The sequence below is a fragment of the Aythya marila genome (genome assembly GCF_965140915.1).
Source record: "Aythya marila genome assembly, chromosome: 19".
In the NCBI taxonomy this organism is placed as follows: domain Eukaryota; kingdom Metazoa; phylum Chordata; class Aves; order Anseriformes; family Anatidae; genus Aythya; species Aythya marila.
Window position 1 is genome coordinate 5,545,828 of NC_139060.1, and position 16,531 is coordinate 5,562,358.

At 68.2% G+C, this 16,531-nt stretch overlaps 4 protein-coding genes across 7 annotated transcripts; all 4 read left to right on the forward strand.

The window, feature by feature from the left end:
• Positions 1-983: 983 nt before the first annotated feature.
• Positions 984-2,966, forward strand: DPM2 (dolichyl-phosphate mannosyltransferase subunit 2, regulatory). 2 transcript variants are annotated; one of them, XR_014318807.1, is made up of 5 exons: positions 984-1,023; positions 1,138-1,227; positions 1,809-1,911; positions 2,220-2,608; positions 2,726-2,966. XR_014318807.1 is itself a non-coding variant. In XM_082775457.1 (4 exons), exons 1-4 carry the CDS (start codon positions 1,021-1,023, stop codon positions 2,276-2,278), a joined length of 255 nt encoding a protein of 84 aa, XP_082631583.1. In that variant the 5' UTR covers positions 984-1,020; the 3' UTR covers positions 2,279-2,689. The 2 variants fall into 2 exon arrangements, 1 of the variants encoding a protein (XP_082631583.1); XM_082775457.1 differs by lacking the exon at positions 2,726-2,966 and having other exon boundaries at positions 2,220-2,689.
• A 642-nt stretch (positions 2,967-3,608) lies between these two features.
• On the forward strand, positions 3,609-5,729 carry PIP5KL1 (phosphatidylinositol-4-phosphate 5-kinase like 1; the record flags this gene model as incomplete). Its single annotated transcript, XM_082775903.1, has 8 exons — positions 3,609-3,824; positions 3,904-3,954; positions 4,023-4,171; positions 4,280-4,404; positions 4,484-4,610; positions 4,951-5,153; positions 5,226-5,352; positions 5,428-5,729. The coding sequence occupies 8 exons, from the start codon at positions 3,609-3,611 to the stop codon at positions 5,696-5,698; spliced, it is 1,269 nt and encodes a 422-aa protein (XP_082632029.1). The 3' UTR covers positions 5,699-5,729.
• Positions 5,730-7,148: 1,419 nt separating this feature from the next.
• On the forward strand, positions 7,149-10,754 carry ST6GALNAC4 (ST6 N-acetylgalactosaminide alpha-2,6-sialyltransferase 4). 2 transcript variants are annotated; one of them, XM_082775877.1, is made up of 6 exons: positions 7,149-7,260; positions 8,520-8,605; positions 9,041-9,217; positions 9,348-9,760; positions 9,883-9,990; positions 10,073-10,754. In XM_082775877.1, the coding sequence occupies exons 2-6, from the start codon at positions 8,594-8,596 to the stop codon at positions 10,260-10,262; spliced, it is 900 nt and encodes a 299-aa protein (XP_082632003.1). In that variant the 5' UTR covers positions 7,149-7,260; positions 8,520-8,593; the 3' UTR covers positions 10,263-10,754. The 2 variants fall into 2 exon arrangements, with proteins under 2 accessions (XP_082632003.1, XP_082632002.1); XM_082775876.1 differs by lacking the exon at positions 7,149-7,260 and adding an exon at positions 8,066-8,187.
• A 769-nt stretch (positions 10,755-11,523) lies between these two features.
• ST6GALNAC6 (ST6 N-acetylgalactosaminide alpha-2,6-sialyltransferase 6) lies at positions 11,524-16,078 on the forward strand. 2 transcript variants are annotated; one of them, XM_082775915.1, is made up of 7 exons: positions 11,524-11,662; positions 12,518-12,667; positions 13,346-13,410; positions 13,955-14,134; positions 14,255-14,652; positions 14,843-14,950; positions 15,044-16,078. In XM_082775915.1, the coding sequence occupies exons 3-7, from the start codon at positions 13,396-13,398 to the stop codon at positions 15,231-15,233; spliced, it is 891 nt and encodes a 296-aa protein (XP_082632041.1). In that variant the 5' UTR covers positions 11,524-11,662; positions 12,518-12,667; positions 13,346-13,395; the 3' UTR covers positions 15,234-16,078. The 2 variants fall into 2 exon arrangements, with proteins under 2 accessions (XP_082632041.1, XP_082632042.1); XM_082775916.1 differs by having other exon boundaries at positions 11,549-11,602.
• Positions 16,079-16,531: the final 453 nt, after the last annotated feature.

A 16,531-nucleotide genomic window follows, 5' to 3' on the forward strand; every position in this document is an offset into this window, starting at 1 on the left:
GGGGTAGGGGTGAGATAGGATGTTACGGGTGGGATGTGAGGGTATGGGGTGAGACATGAGGGTTCAGGCAAGTGAGATGTGAGGGTATGGGGTTAGGGGTGAGGGTATAGGGTATGATGTTAGGGTTCAGGTGAGATGTGAGGGCATAGGGTGTGATATGAGGGTCCAGATGAGGTATGAGGGTTCAAGTAGGTGAGATGTAAGGGTACAGGTGAGATATGAGGGTACAGGTTAGATGTGAGGGAATGGGGTTAGGTATGAGGGCTCAGGTGAGGTGTGAGGGTACGGGTGTCATATGAGGGTATGGGGTTAGGGGTGAGGGCACAGGTGTGATATGAGGGTACAGGTGGGGTGTGAGGGTTCCGGTGAGATATGAGGGTTCAGGTAGGTGAGATGTGAGGGAATGGGGTTAGTTGTGAAGGCTCAGGTGAGGTCTGAGGGTATGGGGTGTGATGTGAGGGTTCAGGTGAGATGTGAGGGAATGGGGTTAGGTATGAGGGCTCAGGTGAGGTATGAGGATATGGGGCGAGACATGAGGGATCAAGCAGGTGAAATGTGAGGGTACAGGTGTCGTGAGGGTTAGGAGTGAAGGCACAGGTGTGATATGAGGGTACAGGTGAGGTGTGAGGGTTCAGCTAGGTGAGATGTAAGGTTACAGGTGAGATATGAGGGTACAGATGAGATGTGAGGGAATAGGGTTAGTTGTGAGGGTACAGGGTGTGATGTGAGGGTTCAGGCAGGTGAGATGTGGGGGTACAGGTGAGATGTGAGGGCATGGGGTGAGCCATGAAGGTTCAGCTGAGGTGTGAGGCGATTGGCCCCCACCCCACGTCCCCCAGCCCTCCGCCTCCCGCCACACTCCGGGCGGGGCCGCGCCTACATTTCCCACCACACCCCGCGCCTCGCTTTTGGGCTCTCCCTCGCTGATTGGCCGCTCGGAGGCAGCGTGACGAGGGGGCGGCGCGCTGATTGGCGGGCAGCAACCCGGAAGGACGGGGCGGGCAGGGGGCGCCCGTCGCTATGGTGAGCGGGGCCTGCACCGGGGCCGGGGCCTGGGCCTGGGCCTGAACCGGGGCCTGCGGGGCCGGGCCCGGGGCCTGCGGGGCCCCCCTGACGCTCTCCCCTCTCCCTTCGCAGGCCACGGCGACGGATCGTGCGGTGGGCTTCGGCCTGGTCGCCTTCAGCCTGGCGCTGTTCGCCTACTACACGCTGTGGATCGTGGTGCTGGTACGGGGGGGGGGCGGGGAGGGCTCGGGGGGCGCCGGGCCCTGGCACAGCACGGGACATCGGGGAGCACCGGGGGAGGAGGCTCCCTGAGGAGAAACCACCCCGGGGGGATGCCGGGTGTAGAGAGCCACGCACGGGGCCGGTGGCATCGCCCCTGGGGCTGGGGCTGACCCCCCCGGCTGCCCCAGGGCTGGTGGTGCGGGCCCCAGTGCCCCAAAGTGCCCCAAAGTGCCCCAAAATGCTGTAGTGTCCTTGAGGAATGAATCCCAGCAGGGTCTCAATAAAACAGGGTCAGTGCCAGCCGTTCCCTTTGGGCAGGCAGTGCTGGGGGCTTGCTGTGTCCAGCCCCTGCTCGCCCCTCACCAGCCCTGCTGGAGCCCCCGGCCTCCCGTCCGTCCCCGTGGGCTCTGCAGCTGCTGTGTGAGGGCCTCACCACGCAGGCCTGGCCGCTCTTTAATTAGCAGTCCCCTCCAGCCGGGTGTTTCCGTCCTGCTTTTGAAACCAGCCGGCCGCAGGTGTGTGTGTGTGTCCTGCAGGTGGTGCCCCCCTGCTGACCACCCCCTCTCTTTCTCTCTCTGCAGCCCTTCATCGACAGCGCCCACGCCATCCACCGCTTCTTCCTGCCCAGGGAGTACGCTGTTATCATCCCCGTGGTGGCCGGGCTGCTGCTGCTGCTATTTATAGGTGAGCGTTATTTCGGTTGCTCTAATTAAAGCCTTCTAAATGAGGAAGAGAGAAGGGGGTTGCTAGGGGGGTGGCTAACGCACGGTGCTTGTGACGCGCTGCCCGTGGCTCCTGCAGCAGCTGCATGTGGCAGGGACCCTGGCGGTGGGCTCTGTGCGTGCACACGCGCGTGTCACTGGCTCCTTGAGCCTCTGCACGTGGGTTTGTTTCTTGTTCTCTCTGCTAAGATTCCGTTCCTCACCGCGGCGTGTTTTAAAAGCTCCCCTAATGAGAAATACTCTGACCTAATTTGTTCTCTCCCGTGGCAGGCGTCTTTATAATGGTGGTGACGTGGAAGAGCAAGAAGCCCGCCAAGAAATCAGAGTGAGGGGCCGGCTGTGAGAGATGAGGGGGAGGCCCCCGGCCAGGAAGGGGCTGCAGCACCGCGCGGCCGCCTCCTCCACAGCTCACTCGCAGCCGCAGCACCGGGCTGGCTGCTCTCCCTCCCCACATTCCTTCCTGAGAAGCAGCAGCCTCCTGGAGTTTACGACTTACTGACCAAAAGGGAGCAAAACTGGCCGACAGGACTCACCAGGAGAGGGCCCGGAGCTCTGGCTCTGAGGGTGCTGCTCCCAGCGGGGGCTACGTGCAGCCCCTGGGCTTCAGCTGGGCCGTGTGGGAGCTGCCGGGGCGCAGCCAGCCCAGCCAGACCCCTCAGGTGCTTGGTAGCCCTTCCTCTCTGCTCCTGCTGTGTCTACGTTTGTTCCCTGTTTTTTTTTTTTTTTTTTCCTAACTTTATATACTGTTTTTTTTTTTTTTTTAAATCGGATTCAAGACTGTGAAGAAAGAAATTAAGATTTTGGGCTATGAAGAGGCAGTCTCGTGTGCTCCCTTTGCCTGCTGGAAGGGCTCACGGTGGTGCTGTGGGGCTCTGGTGTCTCAGAAGAGCCCCCTGGTGAGGCCAGGCTCCCGGGAACAGTCCCCATCTCCTCCTGCAGCATCCAGCTGAGGCCGTGGCCGTGCCCTGGCTCACAGAGGGAGCATTTGGCTGCACCTCTGTGGGGGGAACCGCATCCACCCACTAAAGGTGTCTGCAGGGTCTCCACCTTCGTCCTCCTCCCGTGCTGCGTGTGGGGGTGCAGCTCCAGCCTCACCTCCTGCCTCGGGGAGATGAATTTGGGCTTGGGGGGCTGGAGACAACAAGGGGAAGGCATCAGGTTGTGCCTGTTGGCAGCTCTGGGCTGGTGCTGCTCCTTCCTGGGACACCTCCAGGGCAGAGCCTTCCCCGGGGCGCTGTCCCGCAGGGTCCCTGCCCCGTGGAAGGGGCTCTGGGGACACGGAACGCACGCACACGGTGCCGGGCGGTGCCCCCTGAACCACCCCTGCCTGGGTGGCCAGTGCTGGTGAGGGCTGGGTTGCCCCAGGGGTGTGGATCTGCCCCTGGTCCTCACCCCCACGTGGCCCCTGCCCCACTGCAGGCCCCGTGCACTGCTCACACCGCGTGTCCTCGTCCTGCTGCCCACAGGTCCCCCAGCCGTGGGGCTCTGATGGCAGGGAGCTGGCTGCTGGGACAGCGAGGGGACAGTGCCGCTGCCGGGGGCCATGGTGAGCGGTCCCTGGGCTGGGGAGGGCAGCGGGGTGGGAGCACGGGGGGCTTGGGGCTGGCAGGAGTGAGCTGGAAGGGGCCGGGACCCCCTCACCCCATCCCCACAGCCACCATGAACACCCCATTCCCCCCCCAGGCTGCTGTGACAGGAGGGACCCCAGTGAGCCGCCCACGTGCCGGGGGGCTCCGCCTGTCCCCGCGGGCCCCCCAGCAGCACAAACTCGGCCTCTTCGAGATCGGCCCCGAGCACCAATTCTACCTCCTCACCTGCCGCCTGCGCGCGGGGCTCCGCGCCGCCACCCAGGCTGCCATTGACCACCCGCCCGCGGTGAGCACCCCCCCGGCACCCACCGGGGGTCCCACACTTCCCCCCCGGAGACCCCCTCACCCCGTGCGTCCCCCCCTAGGACACCCCCTGCGACGGTGACTGCGCGGCGGTGCTGAGGCAGCCGCATGAGGTAGGAGCTGCGGGGTTGCCCCCGCGTCCCCCCCCAGCCGTGCCGCGGCTCACCGCGTGCCACCGCAGGGCTTCGAGCTGCTCACCTACGCCGGGCCAGCCTTCGCCCGCCTGCGGCGCGCGCTGGGGCTGCCGGAGGAGCTGTACCAGGCGGCGCTGAGCTCGCGGTACTTCCAGTTCGTCAGCAACTCCAAGAGCAAAGCCCGCTTCTTCCTGACGTGAGCGGCGCCGGGGCGTCCCCCTGCAGCGGGGTGCGGGGTGCTGCGGGTGCCCCCGGGGTTCCCGGCCACCCCCGGTGCCCCCCAGGCACGTCTCGCCCGCCGCAGGCAGGACAAACGCTTCTTCCTGAAGACGCAGACCAAGCAGGAGATGCGCTTCCTGCTCGCCAACCTGCCCCGCTACCTGCGGCACCTCGAGGCGTTCCCGCACTCGCTGCTCGTCCGCCTGCTGGGTGAGGGCGGCCGGGGGGGAATTGGGGATCCCAGGGCGGGATTTTGGGGGTGCCCACGGCCTCACGGCGCTCGCTCCAGGTGCCCACAGCATCGTCGTGCCCCGCCGGAGCAGGGCAGGTGCCCCCGCCGCAGCCCTGCCCTGTCCCCAGTGCTACTTCACCGTCACGCTGAGCGTCTTCTTCCCCGAAGAGGGGATCCTCGAGAGGTGAGTCGGGGAAGGGCAGGGCTGGGGCGTCCGTCTGTCTGTCCTGCCGGGCCTGGGGTCGGTCTGTCTGTCCGTCCTGGGGGTGGCTGTGTCCTGTTGTCCCGGGGCGTGCAATGTCCGTCTGTCCCGGCAAAGCCAGGTTCTGTTTGGTGCCTGCCCTTGGTGCGTGGTGTCCGTGTGTCCTGGGGAACGTGGTGTCCGTCTGTCCGTGGTGCCTGGTGTCTGTCTGTCTGTCTGGGGGACGCGGTGTGTGTCCATCCTGGGGCACACGGTGTCCACCTACCCTTGGTGCCTGGTGCGTCTCTCCTGGGGGACGCGGTGTCTGTCTGTCCTGGTGAAGTGCTGTCCATCCATCCTTGGTGCCCGGTGTCTGTCTGTCCGGGGCCATCCCCCCCGTGCCAGCCTGGCTGTGGGGTGGGCACACGGAGCCGCTGCCCCCCCCCAGGTACGACATCAAGGGCTGCCGCGTGGACCGCTGGGCCGAGCCCGCGAGCGCCGTGGTGCTGAAAGACCTCAACTTCGAGGGCAAGTCCCTCGTGCTGGGTAAGGCGTGGGGGGCACGGGGGGGGACACGGCGAGGCCCGGGGGGGGCTGAGGCTGCCCCGTGTGCCGCAGGCTCCCAGCGGCCGTGGCTGCTGCGGCAGCTGGAGCTGGACAGCCGCTTCCTGGAGGAGCTGCGGGTGCTGGATTACAGCCTGCTGCTGGCCGTGCGGCCCCTGCTCCCCGACGGGCTCACGGCACGGTGAGTGCTGCCCGGTGAGGGGACCCCCTGTTTTGTTTTTTGGGGGTGCTGAGCCCCCTGCCCGCCTCCCCGCAGGTCCCCGGTGCCGTGCCACGTCCTGCAGGGCTCGGGGCCGAGCCAGAACCAGCGCCCGCTGCCCGGTGGCAGCGACCCCCTGCACTGCATCGACGGGCCGCAGCGGCGCTACTCGGTGGGGCTGGTGGATCTCTTCAGCACCTACACCTTCCGCCGGCGCCTCGAGCACCTCTGGAAGAGGATCCGCTACCGGGACGGGTCCTTCTCCACCGTGCCCCCCGCTGCCTACGCCCGGCGGCTGTGCCGGTGGGTGGAAGCGCACAGCGAGTGATGGCCGCACTCGGGGCTTGCCTAAAAACCCATTCCTGTGCCAGAAGCTGAGCGGAGATTTATTATTTGGGATGTGGACACCACCCCCTCGCCCGCCCAGAAGTGTCCCCAGAAATGCTGCCCTGTCCCTGCCCCAGGCTGAGCCTCGTGGGGCTCTGTGCCCGCCCCGGGGTGTTCAGCTCCCCGTGGGATAAGCGGGGAATGCCGGGCTGCAAAGGGCAGCGGCCCTAAAAATAACCCCGGGGAGCAGCCGGCAGCACCACGAGGTGGCCGTGCTCCAGCCCAGGCTGAAGGTCAGGGCGCTGGGTGTGCCACGTGCCGCTCCAGGTGCCCTCAGCACCACGCTTTGTGCCTCAGTTTCCCCCCTCGCAGCCTCTCTCGGGGGGTAGCGGGGTGTCCCCACCCCAGGGGGCTGTTTCTGGGTGCAGCCCCATGCCCCAGTGTGCCCTTCCCCTTTCAGGACACCCCCCAAGGGCCAATGTCCCTGTCCCTGTGCAGGATCCGGCCCCACTCACGCCGTGCCCCCCCCAGCACACCCCAAATTGGCATGGGGTCTCACACCCCGCATCCAGCACAGCCCGTGCGCGGTGTCAACACCCCACATTCCCCTGCCGAGGTGCTGCGGGGCCGCCCCGCGTGCTCTTGCCTGCAGCCTGGGCAGGTTGGGCAGGAGAAGAAGGCAGAAACACGGTGGAGAAAACCCAAACCCTCTCCATGGGGCTGGTGCCGCAAGGCAGGGCAGCCCAAACTGCGGCCCTGAGGCACGCAGCCACCTCTGAGCGAGCTGAAGGATTGAAGAAAATCCACGGCAATTTGGGAGCCGTTCTTGGCTGGCGTGGGATGTCCAAGGGTGAGTGGGTGCTCCAGTCCATCACGGGAGGGCTGGTGGACGGGGTTCCCTGTGCAGACGGGGTGTCCCGTGCCACCGTCACTGCCTCTTCCATCCCTGCTGAAGCCTGTTGGGATGGGGGAACCTGCTTCGAGGTGGTGTGTTCAGCCCAACACCTCAAATTGGGGGAGAAGATACACGGACAGAGCTCAAGGGCTGCGCTAAGGACAGCGCACAGCTCCAGCACGGGGCCCCACAGGCCTCCTGCTGCTGCGTGGGCTCCTCCGTGGGCTGCAGGGCAGCTCCTGCCCTCCTCCTGCCTCCTCCTGTGCTGACGCACTGGCTGCAGGGCTGTTCCTCGCATCTCAGTGCTCTTTCCCCCAGCTGCCTTTGCCCAGCAGTTCTCTCCCTTCCTTCACTCTGCTCTCCCCGAGGCCCACCCAGCACCACTCACGGCCCAGCTCTGACCACCAGCAGCAGGTCCCTTTTGGGGTGCCCAGCACTGGCTTCCCTCTGGCACTGGGCAGCCACTGGGCTCTGCTCCCAGAGCCCCCCCTGCAGCTCCCCAGCTCCCACCCCCTGGCACGCAGCCCCAGTACAGAGGTTGTTTCTCTTATTTCCGTGTCATCTGCTTGGAAAAACAAATGCAAGGTGCGTCTGGCAGCCGTGAGCAGGCGGTTCCTGCAGGTGCTCTGCGCCTTGGCCCCGGTGCCAGGGGCTGCAGGGACGAGCAGGTGGGTGGCAGGTGGCCCCCTGAAGCCATCGGCCAGGACGGGGGCACCAAGAGGCCAACCTGCCCCAGCCCCGCTCCCCAAATACCCCCCGGGGCAGTGCTGCTGCCCCTGAGTGCCGTGAGCCGCTCCGGGCTGGGGGGCACGGGGGTGAGAGCGGGGCTTGGGGACGTGGAGGGACCGGGGGGGGGCTGCAGGGACCCCCAGGCTGGGGAGAGGGCTGGGAGGGCACCGAAGGAGGGAGCAGAAGACTGGGGACAGGGGACGGGGCCCGTCCTGGCTCTGTCGGACCCGGGGGACGCGGGCTGGGGGCCGGGGTGGACGGGGACCGGGGCCGGTACCGGCTCTGCCCCGGGGGCTGGTGCATGGGCGAGCGCTCGGGGGGCGCACGGGAGCGCTGCCGGGGGCTGGGGGCGGCTCCGGGGGCTGCGGGGGGCGGCTCGGGGCCGGGGCGCACCGGGACGAGACCGGGACCGGGGCTGGGGCGCACCGGGACGGGACCGGGGCTGGGACCGGGGCGCACCGGGACGGCACCGGAGCCGGTACCAGGGCGCACCGGGGCTGATACCGGGGCTCGAACCAAGGCACCAGGACGGTCCCGGGGCTGGCACCAGGGCGCACCGGGAGGGTCCCGGGGCTGGTACCGGAGCCTGTGCCGGGGCTGGTACCAGGGCGCACCAGGACGCTCCCGGGGCTGGTGCAGGGGCCGTTCCCGGGAGCGGGGCGGCGGGGCGCGATGCCGAGGCTCCCCCCGCGGGGGCGGTCCCGGCAGTGCCCGCTCGGCTCCGCTCCGCCCCGGCGCGGCGCCGCCAGCCCGGCTCGGGGCAGCGCAGCCCGGTGCAGCGGGGATGCGGGGCCCGGCGGTGGTCCCGGGGGCCGGGCAGCGGCACCCCCGCTCCCGCTGCAGCCCCCGCGGGGGCTCCCGGCTCGGTGAGGGGGGGGCCGGGGCCTGGGCTGCGCTCCCAGCCCCGGGGGGAGGGGGAGGAGGAAGCGGTTATGGGATGGGGGGCTGGGAGCTGGGTTTGGGGAGGTGATAGTAGAGGGGGAGGTCCTGGGGGGTCGGTGGGGGACCCAGTTCAAAGGGAACGTCCCGGGGATGGGGGAGGTTCTGGGCATGGGGGGGGGGGGGCATGAGCGCGGGGAGGGGGGTGTTGGGGTACTGGGGGGTCCCAGTGGGGTCTCCAGCCGTGATGGGGGGCAACCAGGCACCAGCCCCCTTCCTTTCCCCCCTCCCCACCCCACTGACCCCAGCCTGCGTGCAGGCTGCGCGCCGCGACCCCCCAGGTAACGCCGGCTGCCCCCGCGGGACCCCCGCCGGCCGCCCTCACCCCGCAGGATGAGGACGCTGGTGAGTACCCGGGGTGCTGGGAGTGGGGGGCTACGGGGCCGGGGCGAGCCCGCGGGCATCACGGGGCTGCTCACCCCAAACCCCACGCTGGGGCACTGGGGCACTGGGGCAGGGCCCTGCCCGGCCGCCCCGCTGGGCTCTCGGCACCCCCTTGAACCCCGGAGCGGGAGCAGGGGCCCGAGCCTGGCACGATTTGGGGAGCTCGGCCCCATGGCTTGCAGCCATGCAGCGCGTGGGTCTGGCTGCGTGCAGGAAGTGAGTCACGCGCAGGCACCGGCGGCTCCTCGTCCCCACCCCAGCGAGCGCCCGAGCCCGTGCGTCCTCCCCCCGAGAGGCCGGTTTTGCCGCGAGGCGTCCCGCTGCCTCCCCGGGCACCCCACACGGGGCCGGCTCACGTGGCCTGGGCCTGGAGAACCATCCCCGCTCTGCTTCCAGCTCCGCTTCTTCCTCGCCCTGGTGTGCGTGGCCGCCGTCTCCGTGCTCTACGTCCTGCTCTGCTCCCTCGCCTGCCTGCGGCCCTGCTGCCGAGCGGCGCAGCGCTGGGACGGCCCCGTGTACGCTGCGCCCGCCGTGCTCAGCTTCCAGGGGTACAGCCGCGTCCCTGACGGGCAGGTGCGTGGGGACGGGGAGGGGACAGCCCAACCACCGTTCCCCCAATGCCTCAGTTTCCCCCTTTCTGGGGGAAAATGGGGGAAGTGCTGGCACCCGGAGGGGGCCGTGCTGACGGCGCGTGTCCCCGCAGCCGCTGCGGCGAGCGCCGTGCCACCGCTGCGCCGTCGTCTCCAGCTCGGGGCAGATGCTGGGCTCGCGCCTGGGGCAGGCCATCGACGGGCAGGAGTGCGTGCTGCGCATGAACCACGCGCCCACCGCCGGCTACGAGGAGGACGTGGGGGCGCGGAGCACCGTCCGCGTGGTGTCGCACACCAGCGTCCCGCTGCTGCTGAGGAACCAGCCCTACTTCTTCCAGCAGTCCCAGGAGACCGTCTACGTCATCTGGGGGCCCTCCAAAAAGATGAGCCGGGAGAAAGGGGGCCCCACCTACCGGGCGCTGCTGAAGGTGATGGAGACGTACCCGCGCCTGCAGATCTACACCCTGACCGAGGAGAAGATGGCCTACTGCGACGACGTCTTCCAGAACGAGACGGGGAAGAACAGGTACCGCGGACCCCCCCGGGGGTGCTGAGCCCCCTGCTCTGGCCGAGCCCCTGCTGGGTGTCCATCCGTCTGCCCACCCACCCGTCCGTCTGTCCTCCAGCGCGGCCGCCTGTGCATTGCAGGGTGAAGTCGGGCTCCTTCCTGAGCACGGGCTGGTTCACCATGATCCTGGCCATGGAGCTGTGCGAGCACATCCGCGTCTTCGGCATGGTCAGCGACAGCTACTGCAGGTGCGGGGCCGGGGGGGCTGCTGGCGGCGCCGGGCAGCAGGGGGGGGCCGCATCCCGCTCAGCTTCCTCCCTGCGCCGCCAGGGAGAAGAACCACACGAGCGTGCCTTACCACTACTTCGAGAAGGGCCGGCTGGACGAGTGCAGGATGTACCTGGTGCACGAGCGGGCGCCCCGCGCCGGGCACCGCTTCATCACCGAGAAAGCCATCTTCTCCCGCTGGGCCAAGAGGAGGGACATCGTCTTCACCCACCCGTCGTGGGCGGGCGGCTAGGAGCGGCGCCGTGGTTGCCTCAGCCCTGCCCGTGCCGTGGTCGGAGGCCTTTTTGCTGTACCCCCAGGTCTGGTGGGTGTGTGGGTGGCAGCGGGGGGACCCCCACCCCGTACAAGCACATTGGGGACGGAGCTGGACCCGCTGAGCCCCCCCCAGCTGCAGGCACCAAGCTGCCTTGGACACACGGGGACCTCGCCGGCACCACCAGATGGATGCTTGCTGTGGGATTCAGCGTTTGGTGACGTGAGGAGGGGAAACTCAGCCCCCTCCAGCCGCTGCCTTGGCCCAGGATGGAGCCTCAGTGCCATGGGACCTGGTGCCACATGTGGGGCACAGGGAATGGGCCCAGACTGTCCCCAAACTGCCCCCGGGGCAGGGCTCCGCGTGCCTCCTGCCCCCCAGCCCGGGGCCACGTGCCCTGGGAGCTCTGAGTTGCCTTGTCACAAGTGCCCTTGGACCGAGACCAAAGCAAACTCCATTAAAGCCTTCCTAATTCCACGGGCCCCGCACTGCGGCTGCGGCGGTGACAGGAGCTGGAGGTGCGCGGGTGGCGGGCGCGTGGGGATGGGAGCAGGGGGGGACAGGGGGGCAGCTGGGGGCTGCTGGCTCCTCGTACCCTGCCGGGCTACAAATACAACGGGGATTTGATGCTCAGGGTTAGAGCAGGGCCCAACATGGAGCAGGGCACTGGAAGGGGTTATTTGGGACGCGGGGGCGGCGGTGCTATGGGACAGGAGCCGGCCCTGATGTGGCTGTGCGCCCGGAGAGAGGGGGCGAGCTGCAGGCACGGCGTGCAGGGCGCTGATGAACGGCTCCTGGGACGGACGGGGCGGTGAGCGGGGCGGCAAAGCTGTGGGGTGCTGGGCTGGGGTCGCGTTCGCTCCCGTTTCAGCCGGCACCTGCTGCTTTGGGGCTGTTCCGGGGGGTTTTGGCAGCGCAGCTCCCCACACACGGCATTTGCAGGAGAAGCCGGAGAGCTCCTCGGCCCCACTCCGCAGCAGAGCCAAAAACCCCGGGGATGGCCCCGAGTGGGTCCGTGGGCTCCGTACCGCATCAGGACCTCGCAGCCCCCACAAAATCAGTGGGGTGCCGAGGGGGCACAGCGCTGCACCACCCCATAAATGCCACGCACCCACGGGCACCCGCGCACCCAGGGGCACCCCCAGCCACCCACGCCCCCCCGGTGCACCCCATGCGCGCCCCATCGGGGCGGGCGGTGCTTGGATCCCCCCCAGCGCGTCCCCGCCCCGGGCAGCGTGTGCGCGCGCGCGCGCGCGGCCGGCGAGCCCCGGGAGCGCGCAGCAGCGGCGGCGGCGGCGCAGTGCGCAGCGGAGCGGGTGGTCCGTGGGTCGGGCTGTCCGTGGGGCTGTCCGTGGGGCTGTGGGGCTGTCCGCCGGTCGGTGGGTGCGGGGCTGGCACCGGGATGGGGGGGGGAAAAAGGGGGCGCTGCACGGGCACGGCCAAGGCGGGGGGCAGCGCGCACCGGGCTCGGGTGGCTCCGGGCCCCGGCCTGCCTGGGAAATGCAACGGGGGCTGCCGGGGGGGTGGGAGGGAAGGGGGGGTTATAGGGGATTCCCGGGCACCGGGGGGGTTGCATGACGGAAAGGGGAGGCTGCGTTCTGGGAACATGGGGGGGTGCGTCCCGAGAATTGGGGCTGCATCATGGGAACCGGGGGGCTGCATCCCGGGAGAATGGGGGGCTGCATCGCGGGTACCGGGGGGGCTGCACCCTGGGAATCTGTGGGGCTGCATCCTGGGAACGGGGGGGCTGCGTTCCGGGAACAGGGGGGTTGCATCCTGGGAACCTGGGGGGTTTGCAACCTGGGAACCGGGGGATTGCACCCCAGGAACGGGGGGGTTGCATCCTGGGAGCTGGCAGAGCTGCTCCCCGGGTGCTGGGGGGGCTGTTTTATGGGAACTGGGGGGGTTGCATCCCGGGAACTGGGGGGGCTGCATCCCAGGAACCAGGGGATTGCATTCTGGGATCCAGGGGATTGCATCCCAGGAAGAGGGGGGCTTCATCCCGGGTACCGGGGGGGGGCTGCATCCTGGGCTGGGGGAGGATTTGCCTGGCAGAGCACAAAAATGCGGGGGTGCAGGGAGGGCTGGCATAGCGGGGTGACACGGGGGGGCGGCAGGGGCTGTGCGCCGGAGCTGTGGGCGGGTTTGCACCTGGGGGGGGGTGTGGGGGTGGATTTGGGGGCGGCTGGCAGCATGGGGAGCCGGGCTGGCTCAGCGCTTCCCCGGCACGGCAGCGATGTGACCCCCGGTGCCACCATGGCCCTGGTGCCGGCTGGAGGGGCCCGGCAGCACCCCGCAGCTCGGGGGGCGCGCGGGGAGGAGGAGGCGGACGAGGCCCCCCCGGCACCGCTCCCCACCCGCTGCAGATGAACGCCCTGGGCCAGGTAAGGGACCCCCGTGCTGGGGTCACCCGCAGCAAAACCCAAAAGGGGGGCCCGGAGCTGGCACCCCCACCCCTGGCACCTGCGTCCCGCGCTGTGCCGTGCCCTGCCCCGTGCGGGGATGGGAGCTCCTGGCACCGACCCCTCTCCACGGGGTGGGGGCACTGTAAAACGCGGCCATTCCCCAGCCGTTGGCACCTTCCTGGGCAGCGACACCAGCCCTGAAAGCCCTTTGAGGCCCCCCCAGAGGGTTAAACACCAGCTGCTATGTAATTTTCCATCCCGGCTCCTCCCAAGGCAGTCAGTAAAGAGGCTTCGTGTTTTTTTTTTTCTATTTCTAATTGCTCTTGAGTACTAGGCGGTGACTCACGGTGGAGGACTTCCAAATATTAATCAGGGCAGGGCGAGGGGGGAGAAAAGCGGGTCCCCCGCAGGGCGGGCATCCCTGGGTGCACCCACCCCGTGGCCATTTTAATGGGATTCAGCTGGGAGATCCCGCTCACCTTAGGCAGGGGGGGGCTGATCCGGCGTTGAATCGTGTGGCTTTCACCCCAGCGGCGCTGGGATAATCCATCCTGCCCGGAGCTCAGCCCGGTTTGGGGATCAGCCCATCACGTGCGGCTGGTTTTGGGGATGGTCCCCACGTTGTGGTGCTTTTTGGGGTGACCGCGTGCCTTGCAGGTGCTCGCAGGACGCCAGCGATTGCTGCGCACTGAGGCCGGCCGGGAGACATGAGCGGCAGCACGGTGAGAGCCGGGCACGGTGCTGGGCATCCCCTGGGGGGCTGTGGAGCCCCCCTAAAAAAAACAGCCTGCGGGGCTGGGATTGGGGCAGCCGTGCCAGTGCCAAGCAGGGGCTGCCCCGGCCTGGGACCTTCCTGGTAGCTCTCCTGCCTCTCGGAGCATTATTCACAGCAGCAAACATGTTCCTCCTCCATCCTCCTGTTATTCTGTTATCCAGAGGGGGCTGGGGAGTGGCACGTGGCCGAGAGGGGAAAGGGAGAGATGTCCCCATCCCTGTCCCCATCCCCATCCCCATCCCTGTGTCTCCTCGCTGCCCCCCTCGCAGCACCGTGCCGCTCGGTGCCTCCCCACAGCCTCGGGTGTTCTTTAATATCTGGAAGCAGCAGAGCGTGGCCAGGGGAGGGCTCTGCAGCACTGCGTGGGGGCAGCTCCTGCTAAACCCACAGCTGGCGAGGGATGAGCGTGTCGGGGCGCCGGCACCCCGGGGGTTCTCCCATCTCCATCCCCTTCTGGGAGCCGGCACCTGACGCTCTCCCCCCGCCCGCAGAGCCAGCGCGCCGCCGTCTTCGTGGTCCTCTTTGCCCTGCTCATGCTGCTGATCATCTACAGCTCCAACAACGGGACCGAGGTCTTCCCCTATGGCACCCTGCGGGGCCGAGCCCGCCGGCCCCCCGACCTGCGGCGATGGGGGGTGAGCAGCGGGTACCTGCCCGTCTCCGGGAACAAGGTACGGCGGGGTTGGGACATCACAGCGGGCGCTCGCTGCCCCGTGGTGACGCCCAGCAGCACCGTCCCCGTCGCCGGGATGCCAAAAAATTCCCCCTTTGACCCCGCCGGTCGTCCCCAGAGCCTGAGCGCCCACTGCCACCAGTGTGTCATCGTCACCAGCTCCAGCCACCTCCTGGGCAGCCGCCTGGGCGCCGAGATCGACCAGGCCGAGTGCGCCATCCGCATGAACGACGCCCCCACCACGGGCTACGAGGCGGACGTGGGCAACAAGACCACGTTCCGCGTGGTGGCCCACTCCAGCGTCTACCGCGTGCTGAAGCGGCCCCAGGAGTTCGTCAACAAGACCCCGGAGACCGTCCTCATCTTCTGGGGGCCGCCCGCCAAGATGCAGAAGAGCCTGCTGAAGATCATCCAGCGCGTCGGAGCCTCCTTCCCCAACATGACGGCCTACGTCGTGTCCCCCGGCCGCATGAAGCAGCTGGATGAGCTGTTCCGGGGGGAGACGGGGAAGGACAGGTACCTCGGGGCCTCCCCCGGCACCTTGTCCCCTCCGTTGGTGGGGACAAAAGGCAGGGCCGGCTCCCGGGGCTGCTCCGTGGGGTTGGCTGCGGTGTCAGGCTGGGGGGATTTGGGGGGTTTTGAGGGGATTTTGGGGGGTTGCTGTGTCTTCATCGTGGCCCCGTTTCTCCCCCGTGCCATGCCCCAGGGAGAAGTCGCGCTCGTGGCTCAGCACGGGCTGGTTCACCATGGTGATCGCGGTGGAGCTGTGCGACACCATCCACGTCTACGGCATGGTGCCCCCCAACTACTGCAGGTACGGTGTGTCCCCCTTCGCCCCCCCCACACACACAAACCCCCAAACCCCAAATCCCATCCCGGGGGGGCTCAGCCCGCTCTCTGCCCGCAGCCGGCGGCCGCAGCCCCGCCGCATGGCCTACCACTACTACGAGCCCAAGGGCCCCGACGAGTGCACCACCTACATCCACAACGAGCGCAGCCGCCGGGGCAACCACCACCGCTTCATCACCGAGAAGCGCGTCTTCGCCAGCTGGGCCGGCCTCTACAACATCACCTTCTCCCACCCCGCATGGCCCTAGGGCGGCCGCGCCGAGCGGGGACCCTTGGGGACACGAATGGGGTCTCCATGGGATGGGGTCTCCATGGGATGGGGTCTCCATGGGTTGGGGTCCAGGCCACGCCGTGCGCCCCGGGGCTGATGGAGCCGTCAAGGACCGCCTGCCACCGCTGTGCCCAAGGGCTCCGCGTGCCCGTGGTGTGAAGGGTTTTGGGGTGGCGTGTCCCCTCCTGTGGGACAGCAGGCAGGGGAGCCGTGGGGACACCGCACGGGGGTTAAATCCTGCACAGACCCAGCTCCAAACCTCCCTGGTTGTCTCACAGCTCACCGCCCTGCAAGCACACCCTGGGGCGCTCCGGGGGCACCGTAGGGGCTGCATTGCTTTCACGGCAAAATTTTGGGGACCCCCTCCCCGTTTCACTCCCGTCTGCCACCCCCTGCACTGCCAGCCCCAGCCCCCCCGGCACAAATCCTGACGTTTTCGGTGGCGTCGCCCCCAGAGGGGGGGCCCTGCCCTGCCACCCAGGTAAGGATCCACCCATGGGGTGCCTACCCCAAAAACCCCCGGCCCCGTGCTCGCTGCGGGGGGGGGCCACACTGCCAAAACCTTTTCTATCGGCACAATGGGAATCTGGGGGCTTGGGTTTTTCTCTTTTTTCTCCCCCCCCACCTCCTTGTCCCGCTGTCTGTACTCGTTTTCCCTTCCCAAACTGAGTGCGTGGTGGTGGGGGGGGGGCCATGTACCCCCCCCACGTTTAGGGGGGGCTGTTATTTATCTCCCGGCGGTGGAAAATTGGGGGAAAATCCCTCCAAGTGGCGTGTTTGGGTGCTGAGCCCCAGCAGAGCGCGGCGCCGTGCCTCAGTTTCCCTGGGGCCGTGGCAGCGGGGGGGTGGCGGAGGGGGGATGCACACCCCCTGTGCTGTCGGGGTTACCCCCGGGGGGGGGGTGCTCAGCCCCATGGGGGGGTCACCCCGCGTTTTGTAGTGATTTGTACAGAATAAACCTTGCTGCAGTCTGTTGCCTTGGGCCCTGACTCCGGGCTGCGTTTTTTGGGGGGCCGGGCTCTAGCTTTTGGGGTGGGAAATTTGAGAGGGGGGGGTGAGAATGGGGCCCTTCGGGAGCCCCCCCACGTTTTGGGGCTGATCCTGGGGAGGGAAAAAAAAAAAAAAATATTATTTATTTATTTATTTGGGGGGGGCAGCGGGGGGGTCCCCCCCAGGATACCCAGTAGTGCGCAGGACCCCCAGCCCCTTGGGACCCCATGGAGCCCCCCGCAACCCCCTGCACGGTGCTGGGGGGGGGGCTGCGGGCAGGCAGCA

What these genes read in the sequence shown, in the direction of transcription:
- DPM2 (XM_082775457.1), top strand. An exon ending in CGCTGTGGATCGTGGTGCTG is followed by an intron (nt 1,228 to 1,808) that starts GTACGGGGGGGG and finishes CTCTCTCTGCAG; the next exon opens with CCCTTCATCGACAGCGCCCA. An exon ending in GCTGCTGCTGCTATTTATAG is followed by an intron (nt 1,912 to 2,219) that starts GTGAGCGTTATT and finishes CTCCCGTGGCAG; the next exon opens with GCGTCTTTATAATGGTGGTG.
- ST6GALNAC4 (XM_082775877.1), top strand. An exon ending in GCCGCGTCCCTGACGGGCAG is followed by an intron (nt 9,218 to 9,347) that starts GTGCGTGGGGAC and finishes GTGTCCCCGCAG; the next exon opens with CCGCTGCGGCGAGCGCCGTG. An exon ending in AACGAGACGGGGAAGAACAG is followed by an intron (nt 9,761 to 9,882) that starts GTACCGCGGACC and finishes TGTGCATTGCAG; the next exon opens with GGTGAAGTCGGGCTCCTTCC.
- ST6GALNAC6 (XM_082775915.1), top strand. An exon ending in GGGGAGACGGGGAAGGACAG is followed by an intron (nt 14,653 to 14,842) that starts GTACCTCGGGGC and finishes GCCATGCCCCAG; the next exon opens with GGAGAAGTCGCGCTCGTGGC. An exon ending in GTGCCCCCCAACTACTGCAG is followed by an intron (nt 14,951 to 15,043) that starts GTACGGTGTGTC and finishes CTCTGCCCGCAG; the next exon opens with CCGGCGGCCGCAGCCCCGCC.